Source organism: Lampetra fluviatilis, chromosome 40 (assembly GCF_964198595.1).
Source record: "Lampetra fluviatilis chromosome 40, kcLamFluv1.1, whole genome shotgun sequence".
NCBI classification, from domain to species: Eukaryota; Metazoa; Chordata; class Hyperoartia; order Petromyzontiformes; family Petromyzontidae; genus Lampetra; species Lampetra fluviatilis.
Window position 1 is genome coordinate 6,275,089 of NC_136314.1, and position 18,484 is coordinate 6,293,572.

Consider the following 18,484-nt stretch of genomic DNA (forward strand, 5'->3'; position numbering starts at 1 on the left):
TCAGGTAGAGTACGGGACTCTCCCGCCTCTCTTCCGACGTGTCTGGCCAGCATGGATGATTAGGGTAAATGGCAGCAGTGGCTTGAGCAGGCAATTGCAGGGCTGCACCTTTACCTTCACCCCCATCTCATCAGCACAGTCTCACGATTTCCTTGATCAGGGCTGGATTCACTTTGAGGGGGGGGGGGGGGGGCGAAGGACTGTTTTCTATTCATTTTTTTTTTGGGGGGGCTATTTTTATATGTTCAGCTCCTTCCCTTGACTGTTTCACAACCACCCATGCCAAACGATACCATCGCTCCGTCGTTATTGATCTACGTTTTCCCGATTTAGTTTTTTTTTAGACGGGATACACGCATCATCGTGCTAACAATCAACAAAAAAAATCAACTGAAGTATTATCATTTTTGGCACATCACCGGCAGTAACGCACATGGTTATGGCTTTAACTATCAAATTAACGATAGGTATTACCATCGCGGCTACCATTATATGTAAACACTGCTCTATTGGCCGATAACACCTCAATATATAGAGGACCTCAATTTAACAACTTAATATATAGAGGACAGGAGAGCTTGGGGAGGGCGGGATTTGGTGCCGGCTCACCGCCAGGTTGCTGCCTTCGCCGCTCGCCAGAATCAGAATCTGTATCGAGACTGCAGGAGGAATCCGATGAGCTACAAAGCTATTTTTCACAGATGTACAGTTCGGGGTCACGTGGTGAGAGAGATTATGGTTCCTTGCACCTCTTCGGTCGTTCTCAGAGAGTGCGAGCGATTACGCCGTTACAAGTAAAAATTATTATAGAGCGGTATTTTTTTGTTTGCGGGCCACCTAAATATTCAAAGCCCCAGGCTGCTGCCCCTAGAGCCCTCTCTGCTAATCCGAGGCATGATCCTTATGTTACATTCATTTGCGGTTCTCCCCATAGACTTGTATGGAGAAAAAAATACATATATATATAAGTGACTAATGAAACATACTGAAATAAAATTTGTACCCAATTGTCATAGGGATTGTTTTTCTTCACACATCATCATCGGTGATGATTAATTCAATGCCAGATGATGAAGGTCAGTGATTGGAAAGTCATAAATGTTAGCCCTTAGGGAGAAATATATAATCATTATAACCATACTTCACAGTTTACAGTCGTTTGTTAATCCTCTGCAGGACGAAGGAACAGCCTTCCCACTCCATCTAGTTATTGTGGTTATTGGACCATACTTCACCATGCCAGTCAGCTCAGTGACCATGCGCCACTGATGTTGGCCATGAAATGGAATTCCATAAAAAGCCATGGTCATGAATCGGAATGACCAGATTCATAGAGCAGCGTGTTAACCACTGCACCACCACTCCATCTCAAGGATTACAGTAATATGTAAAAACAGAAAATCCGAGTTAAACTGTACAATGTAATCGTATTGTGCAAATTTGTTTGCTATAAAAAAGGACCATTGCCCGAAATGGCACCTATTTTTTTACTTTTAAAGCGACAGCATTAGTGACTAAATGTGTTTGAGTTTTTCGTGAAATTGTTTGGCAGTTAGCCACACACGGTAAATTTGCATTATATGCCATGGACATAAAACGCAATCTCTAACCATAGCTGAACATTCAAACAGACAATTTTCATTCTTTGTAAATTATCGTCTGCATGCTTCATTACGGTTTATGTCCGTGCAGACAGCTGTTTAATAATAAACATGCATTTGAGTGGGTTTATACATTTTAAGTGGACGCAACATTTAATCACATTTCCTAGAATTAAATTGAATTTAACTTATATCTCCAAATAAATATAAAACCCCCGGCATTTGGGCAATGGATGTACCATGTAACTGAATAAAATAAAAAAATTCAGGCTTTTTTTTTATAGTAATACAATTTTTGGAGAATTTGTTTTACTTTCCTTGTTCCGCGGCTTATGCGAATAGCCTGAAATACCGCCACATAGTAACGTGGCAATTCCGGCACGTCGTAAACACGCGCAAGAGCTGGCATAACATCGTCACAAGAAGTGTTAAACGCACAATAGGAACTCAATGAGTGCACCAAACCAGCCAGCCTCGTCCACCACACGGCCCGGCATAACTTTTTAATTTGCTGGCTTGCTAAAAGTAGTGTATCTGTATTTGTATTTTAAGTGATTCGTTAATCTTTCCTACACTTTGCACCGCTATTGTGTCTTTTGTATTTTGTTTGTTCTTACATTGTGACGTTCTGCCTCCGCGCCACTTCTAGACGTCTGTGTAAAAGAGCTTTACGGCTCATCGGATTCCTCCTCCGGTGCCAATAAATATTCCGATAACTGTCGGTGGCTAAACGTCGCCGCCCTCACGTCCGCCCCGAGCGCGCGAGGAGGCACACTTACTTGCCCCGCTCGAATTTGCCAACAAGCGGTGTGGTCCCGAGAAAACAAAATATATATATATACATCACTTGATAAGCCACATTAACTCCTCCCTCCGTCCCAGTAGGCACGTGCTCGGCAGGGACGCGTTGAAGCAACCTCGGGCCAGAAGTCGCAAACGGGTTTTGATTCCTTACCCGTACCCGGCTGCACCAGGGTCGCAAACGGGTACCCGTACCCGGCCGTACCCGCACCCTACCCGTACCCTATGGGTAGGGTACGGGTATCGGGTACCTGATTGCGACCTCTGGGATGAAGCCATGTTGCAGGCGTGGGTGGGTTAATTCTAGGAACTTGAATTGTGAGAAGAGACAAGACGTTGGGAAATGAGTGACAAACGGTTACTCACCAGTGACTCACGGCCTACCCGTACCCGTACCCCGCCGCACCAGGGTCGTAAATGGATACCAGTACCCGGCCTGGTTGGCTTCGAGACAGATGATATTATTCCAGCCACTTAATGCCGTTCTTTCCTCCTCGCCACCATCCCCCCATCGCCCGTTCCTATTTAAAAAAAAGTGCTCGTAGACGCGCGTGCACCAGCGCCGTTCGTCTGAGCCGTGAAAACAATTTAAGAGGCGGGAAGGTCGGCCTAGTAGTAGTAGTTGTTGTTATTGATTGCACAATATTAGCTGGGATGTGCTTTTTTTTCATCGGCGCCGCAAATTTATGAAGGTCTGGCGGCTAAATTGTTTAAGCTGAGACGGATGATGCCGTTCCGTGAAATATTTAAAGTTTTTCTTTTTTATTTTCTTACGTTACATTTATCCTTATTATTGTTATTGAAAAACCAAAGCGCAAATATGCTCGGAGAAAGTTGATTCAGCTGATTGATTCTCATTGTTCAATTTTCACTTGGTTGTTTACCCTACATTGTTGTTGAAATCCCATTTAATTAAAGACACGGTATTTGGTAGAATGTCTGGGATTATTTTTTTTAGTTAACTATTAAACACCCTGCCGATACAAATACGTACAGATACATGAATTGCATTTTCCCGGGAAGCGGTGGTGCAGCCGGTTAGGCCCAATTCGCTAAGAAACTCGACAAACATGAGTTTGACTCCCATCCACGGCTAACAACAGTGGTGAGGGATATCCGAACTCAAGGCCGTAATTATAATATATATTTTGGGGGGACACATCCCCAATATTCAAATATGCTCAAAATGTCCCCCCCAATATATTGCTATAAAATAGATTTCTGTTCATATGATTGTGGTTATGGTTGTACTTTATCAATCCCTAATCTCTGCCATTACATACAATGAAACAAGAAAAGGTAAAAAAGAAAACAACAGAGCAATGTAATGCAATTCACTATTAGACATTATTGTAAAACATAAATATAAAGTCCTTCCCATGTGTTAGTGATTTAAAATATTTTAGACAGGAAATGTAGAGAAATTAGTTTTCAAATTTAGATTCTTTTTCTTTCTGGCAGGTGACCCCCAGACCCCCTGGAAGATTTAGCGCCCCCCCCAATGTTGACTCCATGGCTACTGCCTTGTCCGAACTGATACTGGGCTCCCTCTCTGTTCGTACTGACCGGCGTGGTGAAGTATGGACAAACAACCTCCGCCATGAAGCTGTCACAGCGTAGTGGAAGACCAAATCGGGCAACGGATTGACAAAGCTCTGCATGTCGCTACCATCAAATCTATTCTCAGTTCGAGACTTTCACAACCTTAACATAGCCACTCCCGTGCCCTCGTCGAGGAGGCCGCTCTCCTATCTTACAGTTACATGCTAATTTCTCACATTAACATCACTAGCCCCGGCCACTTCTTTATGACCCTTGGGCTACACCCATTTCAAACCTTGTAAAACAATCTGCCTCAGCAGCAGACAATGCTTTCCCACCTGATGACGGACGCTTGTGTTGCGCCCGAAACGTCGTGATTTATTTCATGTTCTACCCACGTGACTTTACCGAAAGAACCAAAGAGTATGGATTCCTGCAGTCACGAAAACTTCAAATCAAGATTTTACAAACTGTTACGGGTTTTTTTTTCGAATAGAACGGCTTCTCGGTGCCACGTCTAGGCCTAGAGTCCAATGCCAGCGTCAGTGAACTGATTCCTCAAAACGTGCGTGCGTGTGTGTGCTCTTGGAACGGAGCGGTAGTGTAGCGGTTAGCGCGCTGCGCTATGAACCCGGAGACACGGGTTCGATTCCCGCTCACGGCCAACACCAGTGACGATTATTTGAACCGGTCCTGGGCCTCCCCTAGGTCGACTCAGCCTGAAATGAGTACCTGGTGCGGTGTGTAAACATCGCCACTGGGGAGACAAAGGCGGTCGGGCGTGGCGCTGGCCACCCACCCCCTCGTGTACCGTTCCGGCCTTCATAGGTGCTCGCTAACAGCACTTGCCCCTAAAGTCTGTTAAGGCTATACGGGGGATCATTGTCTTTGTCTTGGAAGGGCTGCTGCCACAGGGACATAGCGGTCAGAGGTGGCCCGGCTCGATCGGGACTCCTAGTTAAAGCAAACACCTCCCCCCATATCCCCTGCCAGCCTTTTTCCTCTTAAAAGTGAACAGCTGTGATCGTCAAGGTGTACGCGAGGTGGGGTAAAGTGGAAGAGTAGGCCTAAATATACTAAAAAAATAAAAATATAAAATTGTACCAGGTAAGGCTCCACTCAAACTATATAGTCCTTTCTCAGAAGCGACATGGCTATCACAAATGATAGCTCAATAAAGATGGATAATCACCTGAAAAATTCGAGCAGCCAATTATTCTAAATGCATGTTGATTTTAAATGTGGAGGGAAAAACCGGAGGACTCGGAGAAAAATCCACGCGACCACGGGGAGAGAGAGAGACAAGCACACTCCAAATATACAGCAGCAGGCGTCAGGGTCGGGATCGAACCCACGACCTCATGCATACCAGACGAGGGAGTTAACATCTCTCGCCACCACGGCGCCTCTCTAGATCTCCTTCTCATAGAGGCCCTTCCGCCAGCAGTGGCTTGAGCCACGCAATTGCAGGGCTGCGCTTTTACCTTGTTCGTATCGAAGCGATCCCACGCTTGATCGTGAAGCGCATTACGCAAAGCGTGAACTCTTGTTCGGTTCACCACTGCTGTTATCTTGCAACAGCGTCTCCAGTATCGGGTCAGCAAAGTGCAGGGCAGAGTTTATTTTTGAAGTGCCTTCCAAATTCTAGCGGGTGCAGGGATTTTGTTTTTCAATTCACTCTGCGACCGGTTGCTCATGGACACCCATCGGAGATATGACCAGTGACCACGATGGTCGTGTGCAGAAGGTTAAAATCAAATCATTGTTGAAGCGCAGCCCTGCAATTTCTCGCTCACGAACACCGCCGGCTGGAAGAGCCTCCACACTCGAAGGTGCTCTTAGGGAACTTCTCACCACGGTTTTTTTTTTTTGCCCTTCTCTTCTTCCAACGCTGGCCAAGATGCCTTGGAAGCGGTGGGGAGCACCCACACTTCATCCCGCCACATGTGACCTGCCGATTGACTAACCCGTTTAGAATGGTCGGTGGATAGAAGCGGTCGTGATGGGTCGGGGTGGGGAGGGGGCATTTAAGAAACTGGATCCATTGTTTCAACTTCCGTGCCGGGAGATTGAATCTAACTGTTGACCTCGAGATTGAATCCCAGTGTGCTAACCATTGCGCCCAGTCGAATTGTGTTCCCAGTGTCAACGTCAATTTTATACATTCCGATCTACAGCCCATTGTCCATCCACTGCTGGAGAACGGCCTCCCCACATCTCGCGACGGTCACGGCGGTTGTTTGACCATACTTCACCATCCACGTCAGTTGCGGGTTAGTGAAAGGTGGGACAGGGGGGTGGGGGGGTAGTACCAAATGTCACGTGTCATTCCCCAACGATGTCAGCCGTGGGCGAGAATCGAACTCAGGTCGCACGGTCCGTATGCATGTTGCATTTCTCTTCGCATCGTACGTAGCCTCCTACCTGAGGCGCGTGGCTATGGACAACAAACTAAACAAAAAGGAGTTCTCAAAGATAATTGATTTTGAATCTCGATTTAAAAGTACACAGCTCCCAGTGGCCTCCTAATGTCGGAAGGAAGAGAGCGTTCCAGACGGCCGCAGAAGCGCATCTCAAAGCACCCGCGCGATGCGGTGACCACCGTGTCTTTGTTCGATGGTTGAGCCAAAAGCTGCCGCTGCTGCGATTATGACCGGAGTTCGCGCGCGATGGTTTGGTGCTGTTGCGCCGGCCTTTGCACCCGCTGGTCGGCCCACCGGCGGTGCTGCTCAACAACAGTTGAAGAGGATTGTATCGTGAACGGATCGGTGGCTCTTGGCAGCTATTCTCAATTGTCGTGCTCTATGCAACGGTCACAGATACTGTAAGTCTAATCAAGGACAGAGTCAGTGATTTCTGCAGACAATTTAAAACTCAACACTACTGTGCTTTGTTCTCAGAATCTGTTTTTTTTGTATCTGATTTGGCAATCGGAACATGATCTGGTGTTGATCAGGTCACATTCTAAGCCAAGCTTTGTTCAGTCTGTTCTCGCAAGTTCGATTATTACTGTTTTTGCTGTGGAAGGCTGCTCGACTTACAATCAGAGGTCAATTCAGCCGATTACCAGCCTCATGCTTGATAAAATAAGTACCACTTTGCGTGGAAATTTCGATTTAAAGCTTTCGTGACTGCAGGGATTCATCTTCTTGGTTCTTTCGGTAGAATGGAAATAATAAAATAATAAAAATAAAACATAATAAAATATTTTATTAGGTTTTATTTTTATTACTTTATTAATAAAATGTTTTATTATGTTTTATTTTTTTATTATTTCCATTCAACGTGACTTTACCGAAAGAACCAATAAGATTTGCGTGGAAAGTCAAGAGTTTTTGGACTCGTTCACCCAATTGAGGGTGGCCCAAAAGTGAGGATACAATAGGGCTATTTCATTTATTTAAACACTGACATTAAAACATTTTAATAGTTTATTCTTTCAGTTAATATTTGATCCATTATCATAATATTTATCCACTTTTATTCTTCCTGTGGGGTGACCTCAAACCATCGTTTACAAAACTCGATCAAGGGCGCTGAATTAATTGAGACAACGCAATAAAATTAGACACACGTTGTATTAAACAAATTCCGAAATTAATTTCAAAAGAGAATTTCATGCATGCATTCATGTTCATGGATGCCAGTTTGAACATTTGTTAAAGTCAATGAAATAACCCAATGTGATTTCGTAAAATAAATACGAGAAGCCTTTTGTTGCCCCGACTTGAATATAACTTGCTGAGGAGCACCAACAGAGATTGGTACACGAATCTGTCGTCATCATCATCAGCCATGGACAATCCACTGCTGGATGAAGGCCACCCCTAAGCCACTACCTCTCGTGATCCTGCCATTTTACCGATCCACCCAGCGTCGGCAAGCGAACGGATTCTATCGCTCCATCTCTCTTGCTGGACGTACTGCCGGACGCATTCCGTCCCCTTGGCTGCCACTCCGCTAGTATCCTTCGCCATAGGCCCTCTAGCCGAGACGCGTTATGTCACGGCGGGTGCTGATCCCCTGATTAGTGAAACAGGTCCCGGCTAATTGGTTTTCATTCAACGTTATTAATTATTAAAAAGCCACGCTACGTGACACAAGTGCTTCGCGTTTCTGTGCTACGAATCCGACACACCCAGTTTGATTTTCGGCCGTAGCTAACAGGGGGAGAGTCGAGTGTTTTCAGAACTGGCTGCGGTGCCTCCTATATTGACGTGAACTGACCAGCGTGGTGAAGTATGGTTAAACGTACAACCGCCGTGACCTACGCTACATAGGGAGGCCGTCGTCTAGCCAGTGGGTTGACACAGGACCGTGAATCATTTTAATTAAAATTCAATCTCAATCCATCAGGATTGAAATGAACTCAAACAGTGTATCATATTCAATTTGTAAAAAAAAAAAACATGGACCGGAGACAGATCAGAATTAGATTAATGTTCCCATCTGAAACCACGTGATCGGTAGCGTCACCACCTCCCGAGGTTCCGTGGGAATCAGAAGAGTTAATATTTCACAATACTGGAAGAGGGGAGAGCTACGTATGAGCGCATTGTCCGGGAGTGGAGCATCGTTACGCAACTGACACAGTGGAACTGTAATGTATTAAAGATTTCCCAGGGTCCCAGGAGAGTTGCCTCGAAGTAGAGGACATCCTGGGAAAACCAGGGCAGTTGTAAACCGTGGTGATTGTATCCAATTACGAATGAACTACGATCCCCGCTATTTACATACATTTATCAATACGAAAGGGCAGTCGGATTCCCAAAGTATCATAACCCCCGCGGATCATAACCTCGCGCATTTCTAATTGGAGGGGTCATTGCCGTGCATAGGAGAATTTGTGCCGGGCCCACGGTCGTGTTCAGCCAAGCGTAGGCCGCTTGCGATCGCCGGGAGGAATTATTTTCTCGAATGTTCCGGTGGTGGTGGTGGCGTGGTGAATCCAGAGGTGGCCGGGGCATCGTGGCGCGCGATAGGCCGACTGAGAATTGGCCCCGGAGGGAGTGACTCGCGTGAAAATAATGAGTTGCATATCAATGTTTAATATTTTTACATTTCCTGCGAACGAGCTTGCAGACAGATAATCAATTCGCCGTAGCCTTTTGAAAATATTTTATTTCGCTAATTGCAACCCATAAGCAGGGGGGATGGTGGGGGGGGAGAAAGAAAAAGCAATATTTGAAAAACAGAGGATCCTAAGATCATTTTTGGGGGAAATAATTAAAACCTTGTTTGCACGTTACATTTTTCAAGGTCCAATTAAATCATACGGTAAAACACACGGCAGAGATTTGGCTGAAAATAATCTTACAGTGCCTTCCCATCAATGAATTTTAGCCCCATATTCATTGTAAAATAGACCACATTACAGTTAAGCCACCCACATAAATGTAAGCTCCTTAAACCCACCTCTAACTGTTAGCTATGAGAATGACTTTTGTGCGCTAATAAATTGTGTCATTTTTCTTCCAGCAGAAATTATGCAAACAAAATTTTGGCGTTGAGCAGTTCTGTTAGTGGCCGGTGAACACAACTCCACATGCCTATGGCCGTGATGTTTTCCTGGGTAAACACGTGTAATAGTTATAATAATAAAGAATTGTGTTTGAGATAGCACCCAATGAACCGCGACATCTCAGAGCACTTTACACGTCACCTCAAACATTTTAAAGGGCAGCCCCAGCGTCAGCTACCCCTTGCACAGCACAAGGCAACATGGCACCAGCCAGAAAGCGGGCATCAGAAAACGGGCATGGGTCTGCCAGTAGGAGGGAAGTCGGGGGACGATGACTTCTGTTGCTGCTGTGTGTGACCCCAAACTGAGTTCCGTAATCTACAATCGCCCCAATCGAGTCGAAATATAAAGTGCATGACAGCAGCTTGCCCTGCCCGCTGTGTGACCTTGGCCACTGAACAGAATCAGAATCTGTATTTTGTTTATGCGCGTTGGACGTCTTCCTCGCCCGTACGTAGCCGCCCGTCCTAACTTATCCTGGAGAACATCAAATCCGATGAGCTACGAAGCTCGTCGTTCACAATCGCTCGCCGCCCTCTGCCCGCCCCGCGCGCAGATCCCGCAGATCAGCTACGCGTCGACGGCGCCCGAGCTGAGCGACAACAACCGCTACGACTACTTCTCGCGCGTCGTGCCGCCCGACTCCTACCAAGCGCAGACCATGGTGGACGTGGTGAAGGCGCTGGGCTGGAACTACGTGTCGACGCTTGCCTCCGAGGGCAACTACGGCGAGAGCGGCGTCGAGGCATTCATCCACTCGTCACGCGAGACGGGTGAGAGGCAACCCCGCACCCTCCTTCCCCTGGGTCTAAGTTGTCATCTGTCGCGGTCTCGCGATGAAATGAAGCACCCAGCGGCTGCGAGCGAGTTTGTTCTCATCGTCACTGCATCTAAATCTAAACTACGAACACATTTTTTTAACTTGCAGTTTACCAGCTAAGGCACCAATGAGCTACGGAGGCTCATTTTTTTTAGGAGCAACCTGGCCATCACACATGCTAGCTAAAGGAAGCGGCTTATCATCGCTTGGAAATTTGTCGCAGTAGCCAAATACTCGAACACGTGGGTTGATTGTCAGCGCGGAGGGAAAAACAGAAAGGACCCGGAGAAAAAATCCACGTCACCACCAAAGAGAGAGAAAATCGTACAAACTCCAAATATTCAGGCGTCAGGGTCCGGGATCGAATACATAACCTCCTGCATAGCAGGCAAGGGAGTTAACCCGCCACCACAGCACACAACGTGAAGCCTGAGATAAGTCACGTGGTTTTAGTTAAATTTGAATGCCAAACGTTGTTATCTTTAACAGTCTTGCCACTCGGCCGGAAATGCCACGCACTTTACAAACTTGTTCGTGATTTTATGCGGCCCGATATATCGATAGAATTCTGACGGGTAAAGATGTTCACCGGTGCGAGATTCAGACTTCTTAGTACTGAGTTCAACACCCAGTACTCAAAATTGCTTAAATTGAAGTTACTTAATTTGTTATGTAAGTATATTGAACTTATTTCATACTGTACATAGCCAACCGTGCTAATCGTAGGTACAATTATTTATCCAGCAATATAATCATAATAGTACTATGATTATCACTTATTTATCCAGCAATATAATCATACTAGTACTATGATTATCACTTATTTATCCAGGAAAAGCCATGCTGAGTCCAATGACTATTTTTCAATCGGGTCCGGCGGTTATTTAAAAAATAAAATGTATTCAGCCAATTAACGATAAGTATCATTGCGCAAGGAGGCAACACTTGATCCAGATGGAGATTAGCCCACTTGCTGTACTGCCCTTCTCCTGGCGAGCCAGAGTATGGCGCCATGTGCGTTATGCGTTGTATACATTGTCACAATGAGAAGACATAATGGCAGACTTTACTTGAGCAATGTGCACTTGAATAACCTTTAAGAAATCTTAATGTAAGCAATCTGAAATCGAATATTCTTCCAGAATCGTCAGAATTATGTCGCGGAAAACCCCACGGTTCAATTCTTGTTCAGAATCGGCCATCCAGAATGCACTCCCGTCATTCGTTCACCAGTGGACAGTTACTCTTCACTCGCTGCAATGGTTTTCATTTCAGTGAACTTCACTCATTGATTCCTCGGCCCATGTTGAGGACACAGTCTATCAGACTGACTGTGTCGTCTGATCCACACTGTATTCAACCACCACCACCATCACCACGAAACTGTAGGTCACAACTCACCCACTCAGTCACTCGCCCACGCACTCACTCACTCACTCACCCATACACCCACTTGCTCACTCACCCACAAAATCACGCACCTACTCTCACTCAGCCGTCCACCCAACAACTCACTCATTCACCCACCTACTCACTCACCCACCCACTCACTCACTCACTCACCCACTAGCTCACTCACTCACCCACTCACCCACTCACTCACTCACACACTCAGTCACTCGCCCACGCACTTACTCTCACTCAGTCGTCCACCCAACAACTCACTCACTCATTCGCCCACCTACTCACTCACCCACTCGCTCACTCACCCACTCATTCACTCACCCAGGCACTCACTCATTCACCCATCCACCCACCTGCTCACTCACCCACAAAATCACGCACCTACTCTCACTCAGCCGTCCACCCAACAACTCACTCATTCACCCACCTACTCACTCACCCACCCACTCACTCACTCACCCACTAGCTCACTCACTCACCCACTCACCCACTCGCTCACTCACACACTCAGTCACTCGCCCACGCACTCACTCACTCACCCATACACCCACCTGTTTACTCACCCACCCAATCACGCACTTACTCTCACTCAGTCGTCCACCCAACAACTCACTCACTCATTCGCCCACCTACTCACTCACCCACTCGCTCACTCACCCACTCATTCACTCACCCAGGCACTCACTCACGCACCCATCCACCCACCTGCTCACTCACCCACCCAATCACGCACCTACTCTATCTCAGCCGTCCACTCATTCACTCACTCACCCATACACCCACTTGCTCACTCACCCACAAAATCACGCACCTACTCTCACTCAGCCGTCCACCCAACAACTCACTCATTCACCCACCTACTCACTCACCCACCCACTCACTCACTCACCCACTCGCTCACTCACCCACTCATTCACTCACCCAGGCACTCACTCACGCACCCATCCACCCACCTGCTCACTCACCCACCCAATCACGCACCTACTCTATCTCAGCCGTCCACTCATTCACTCACTCATTCATCCAGCCACTCACTGACCCACTCACCCATTCACCCACATTCTCACTCCCGCACTCACTCACTCACATACCCACTCACCCATTCACTCATTCATCCAGCCACTCACTGACCCACTCACCCATTCACCCACATTCTCACTCCCGCACTCACTCACTCACATACCCACTCACCCATTCACTCATTCATCCAGCCACTCATTGACCCACTCACCCATTCACCCACATTCTCACTCCCGCACTCACTCACTCACATACCCACTCACCCATTCACTCATTCATCCAGCCACTCACTGACCCACTCACCCATTCACCCACATTCTCACTCCCGCACTCACTCACTCACTCACATACCCACTCACCCATTCACTCACCTCAATGACCCACTCACTCGCTCACCCAGCCACTCACTGACTCACCTACCCATTCACCCATTCAACCACCTCACTCAACAACAACCGCCATTCACTAAGTGGCGGTGACGTCACCACGACGCTTGTGCCAGGCCATGTGCACCTTTTAGTCACCCACCTCACTCACCCACTCATCCACCCATTCACAGTCACTCACCCACTTACTTACCCACCCACCCACCCACTAATCCTCCACACTGCAGTTCACAAATCTTCTCTTTCCGATTTTTCACTCGTACTGCTAGACAATCAAATTCCATGCCATCGCCTCCTTTCCCAAGTTCTTATAAATATACCTTCATGAATTCAAGACACGTGTTGGCACTTATCTGCTGCAACTTTAATGAGCGCCGTTTCGTTGCAATCTGCTTGATATTTTTGGCCTCGGGGCCCTGTGTAAAAAAAAAAATCACGTGATGTAAGAATGCCAAAATCACTTGAAATCAAATCGATGTGTTCCCTTGAAGGCGGCAACTTTAAAGGGTGTTCTTGCGAAAGTTAGCTCGCGCACATTACGCACCTCAAATCAAACTTTGATTGGTTTGAATCACCTTAGGAGCGCCCCACCACCTTCAATGCGGGAGACAATCACAATAAGTGAAGTCAAGGGTCCGAGTGACATTTGTCCTGATTTTGCTGTAAAAATATTAAATCTCAACCACCTAACAAGAAAGCAGTGCACACTCAAATGTCAACCTCTTATTGATAAAAACAAAAAATTGTAGCTTTAACATAGCATGTACCCGGAAGTTATGACGTGGCTAATTATGTTATAGGCAAATAGCTGTTTGTTTTATTTCACACTTGCTTGTTCCCACACTTTATCCACGTAGATGCCACGGGTTCTTCCCAACTCGCCATAGCTGACTTTAAACGGCTCTGTTGGCGCAAAGTTTCCAATCGAGGGAGCTCTGGACAGCTCCCTCCTCGTGCTATATTGGCCTAACCCTTCACTGCTGTACCCACACTTCACCCATCACGTGCAACCTGCCGATCAACTAACTGTGGTGCTCCCAGTTACGCTGCTCGGTGGACACAGGTGGTGTGATTGGGGAGCTAAGAAACCTGTCCCGTTCTTTGTTTGTATGTCTTTTGAACTTCTGCGCACTTTGAAATCTAGATTGAAAACCCATTTCTTTCGAATTGCTTTTGTGTATTTAGTTTGCCGTCCTTCTCCCGCACCTCCGATCCACGTGGTTGGCTACGTAGGTATGAAACAAGATCAACATATATATACATACATCCATATGCACGTAGCCAACCGTACCAATCGTAGGTGCCGCGCCAGGAGATCGAAATCTAACCGGCGACCTCCGGATCACAAGCGCGGCGTGCAAACCTTTACACCGTGTTCTTTGGAACTTTCGGTAAAGTCACGTCGATAGAAAAATTTTATGTAGATAAAAAATAAAAACTACGACGTTTCCATCACAACAAAAGCGATCGTCATCAGGAGGAAAAAAGGGGGAAGGCCACTGAAGGAAAATTATTTTAAAGGTTTAAAACCCTTGCGAGCCTACTGGCTATCAACAAAGATTTGTTCATGAAGCCATCCATATATACAGAAACAAACACAATTTCAACCGAGAGGATGGGTACAAACTCAGCAATCATTGGAAGAACGTCATCAACCACTTTAAGTCATAACTGGTTGTGATGTTGTTAATTGGTTTTTTACCCTTCTATCTGGCAACAAAACTGGCACCTTTTTTTACATGGAGTCATGTTTGCATAGACCACAATACCTGCAGCCATAATGCAAACAAAAAACATAACTCTGATAATTGTTACCAGATAGAAGGGTAAAAAAACAATTATCATATTTTTTACTGGCAAATGAGGTTCCAATGGTGTAAATGCTTACCCCGAGCTCTCATACTCTGATGGTTCATTGTCTTTGAGTTGTGCGCCTTTTGGCGTCATCTGGTCCCACCCATGTGAGACTAGGCTCTAAGGAAAGCTGTCTCGGGTGTGGACCAATCAACTTCAAGGACAGTGCATATATTATCAGAGTTATGTTTTTTGTTTGCATTATGGCTGCAGGTATTGTGGTCTATGCAAACATGACTCCTTGTAAAAAAGGTGTCAGTTTTGTTGCCAGATAGAAGGGTAAAAAAAACCAATTATCATATTTTTTACTGGCAAATGAGGTTCCAATGGTGGTTGTGATGTTCCTTTCTTGTCACCATCCGAGTCTTTCTTAGAACTTTGCGAGGCTCACCATGGTGCTCTCTGACCACGGGGTACTTGTGCCCCGCCCACTTCGTTCTGATACCAGGACGCTTGTGCCACGCCCATTTTTAAACCTTTAAAATAATTTGCCTTCAGTGGCCTTCCCCCCGTTTCCCTCCTGATGACGATTGCTTGTGTTGTGGTCGAAACGTCGTAGTTTTTATTTACATCTTTTTTTTCTATCTACGTGACTTTACCGAAAAGATCCAAAGAATATGAATTCCTGCAGTCACGAAAGTTCTAAGTCAAAATTTTTACACCGTGGCTAACTTAACTTGCCATACGTACTACCCGCGGCTGGATAACGGCCTCCTCACACAATGCCAGTCACAGAGGGATGGCTTTACTGTACTTCACCACGTTTATTGGTGCGGGATAAATGAAGGGGCTTGCACTGGACGTGGGAGAAGTCAGATATCGTTGGCTCGGTGCGCTAACCGTCATACCGCTGCTACAGCCGCCCACCCCCAAGTCTGCTTACAAAGCACGCGGTCGCACCGTTAACAGGCGAGTCGGCTCGTGGAGGTACAATCGCAAAGAAATGCTCCCGTCGATTTAGCGTTTTCACCAGGAACGTGCGTACGGGCACGTGCGACACAATGGACGTCGAGAGGGTAATGATTATTATTATTATTCTGATCTTAGATGTGATTTTATAATTACCGTTCATGAGTGCGAGCTTGTTACTCAAAATCCTTTTCATCTTGCTCTTCGTGAGTTTGTATGGGGTTGTTTTTATAATCACGCGAGAGAATGTCATAATTAACCAGCGTGGCCATTGATAAACGTGTTGGTAATCTCCGCGTATGCTGCGATTCCCGTGATGGCCATTGTTTTTTTTTTACAAAACAACAAAGATACCCAATTTGTCTGCATTGACAAAAATCAGAGGCATACAACGGCAAATCAATGAACACGGCCAAACGTGATGATCACCACGAGGCACGCTATTCACCCTGTGGTTTTAATGAGATGCAGTCCTCACATTGCTGGCTGAGCTTACTGCTGGCGGAAAGGCTTCCAGTAGAGAGAGCCTCTCCAGAGCGTATTGGACCTTTTATTCGATGCTAGCCCGACTTATTTAAAGATGTGGGAGTTACGTATGTATGTTTAACTTCTTCCGCACCGTACGTAGACAACCATGCAAATTGGAGGTGCGGGGGAAAGGACAACAAACGAAACACAAAGCGCAATTCTAAACAAATGAGGTTTCAAATCTCGATTTAAAAGTGCATAGCTCCCAGTTGCTTCCTAATATCGGAAGGAATAGCGATGCAGTGACCGTCTTTGTTAAATGGCGAGCCAGAAGTCGCTGCTGCGAGAATGACCACAGTTTTCTTCTTAGGTTTTTTCCGGTAAAGTCACGTAGAAAGTAAAATAAAATAAAAACAAAAATCACGACGTTTTCGGAGGCAACACAAGTCTCCGTCATCAGGTGGGACCGTCACAGCCAGATTAGCTGCTTGATACAGCTAATGATTCCTTGCAGTCACGAAAGCTTCAAATCTAGAATGAATGACCACAGTTGTTTATGCTCCTTGACAAGAACAGCAATGGCATTGTGGTTCATTTGTGGCGAGCACTTTTACCCCTATCACGCGCCGCTTACCGATGGACCACCTGCGGCTGTGTGCCTCGTCATGCAGCCCGGATGGACAGAGGAGGGTGGATTTTAATGGTTTCATCTGCCACGCGGGGAGGATGGAACTTGTGACCTGTGCTGACCTCTGCTGACCATTACGCCGTGGAAGGACGTGAACACGTTCCAATTTATTTGAATGAAAGTTATTTGGAGATGAGGGGGAGGGGTTGTGGGGAGGGGAAATATCTACAGGGCAGGTAAATATGTAGATATCCTTTCATAATAATTTACAAAAATGCACCCTACTCGCAGACAGGATACAAATGATCACGCCGTTTGTGTTTTGCGGAATAATGCCACTGTTGACACGTGAATATGAGATTACGTTTTTAAGGGTCGAGTAAGCTGCGGGTGATGGATTACATCTCATCGTCACAGAGGGCTGCAATGAGGAGGTCGCTGCGAGGCAACAACGAGCAGGTCACGGCGCCGCTTCCAGTTGCGTTGACGTTGAAGAGAAACTATTTCTATTCTGGGAGTAAAAATAATCACAATTGAAGCTTTTTTTATTTATCCAGGTAAGGCCCCCACTGTGCTATGTAGTAGTTCTTTTTCAGGAGCGACCTGGCTATCAACAATGATAGCTCAAACGGAGTGGCGTGTCATCGAGTGGAAATGTAGAGCAGCCAAATGCTCTGAACGCGTGATGTTGATTTTAAATATGGAAGGAAAACCCGGGGGACCCGGAGATAAATCCACGCGACCACGGGGAGAGAGACCACAAACTCCAAATATACAGCAGCAGGCGTCAGGGTCGGGATTGAACCCACAACCTCCTGTATACCAGGCGAGGTAGTTAACATCTCGACACCGACCATTGGATTGCAAGTCCAGTGTACTCACCATTATTGTCAAATGCAGTGGCAGCATCTCCTGGCACGGCAGTTGAAACAACGTTGCAATGTTCTTAAATAACCCCCCCGCCACCGCTGTATACATGGGTACGCCGTAAATTTTGACTTAAAACTTTCGTGACTGAAGGAATTCATATTATTTGGTTCTTTCGGGAAAGTCATGTAGATAGAAAAACGTCATAATTTTAGTTTTTATTTTAATTTAATTTTTTATTAACTTTTTTTTTTATCTACGTGACTTTACCGAAAGAACCAAAGAATATGGTCTTATTGACAGGTCACGTGGCTTGGGACGTGAAACATTAAACAATGACGAAGATGTGGGTATTCCCACCTCTGCTAAGATCACCTTTGAATTGTAGACCGATTCTCCTCTCCCTGGAGCTCCCTCCAGGAGAGGTCCCGCCACCACCAGCAGCTGCGTGAACAAGCAGTTGCAGGACTGCGCCTCTGCATTTGAGTAATTTACAGTCGTTTGTCGATATTCACGTCACGCGGTTTTTATCGGCCGGTCATTACAAACGTTTTGGATTTTTCCCAGCAATTATCAACATCGCTACCCAGAGCAGAGAACGTGGTTATATACTCTTAGGTTTTTTCGGTAAAGTCACGTAGGTAAAAAAATAAAAATAAAAAT

The 18,484-nt window shown here is 46.1% G+C and overlaps 1 protein-coding gene across 3 annotated transcripts in view; it reads left to right on the top strand.

The window, feature by feature from the left end:
* The window catches only part of LOC144946179 (metabotropic glutamate receptor 8-like), a 263,813-nt gene that overhangs the window by 82,719 nt on the left and 162,610 nt on the right, over window positions 1-18,484 (top strand). For all 3 annotated transcript variants that reach the window (XM_078874996.1, XM_078874994.1, XM_078874995.1), the window contains exon 3: window positions 10,022-10,238. In XM_078874996.1, the coding sequence (XP_078731122.1) occupies window positions 10,022-10,238 (217 nt within the window). The remainder of the gene's footprint in view (window positions 1-10,021; window positions 10,239-18,484) is intronic.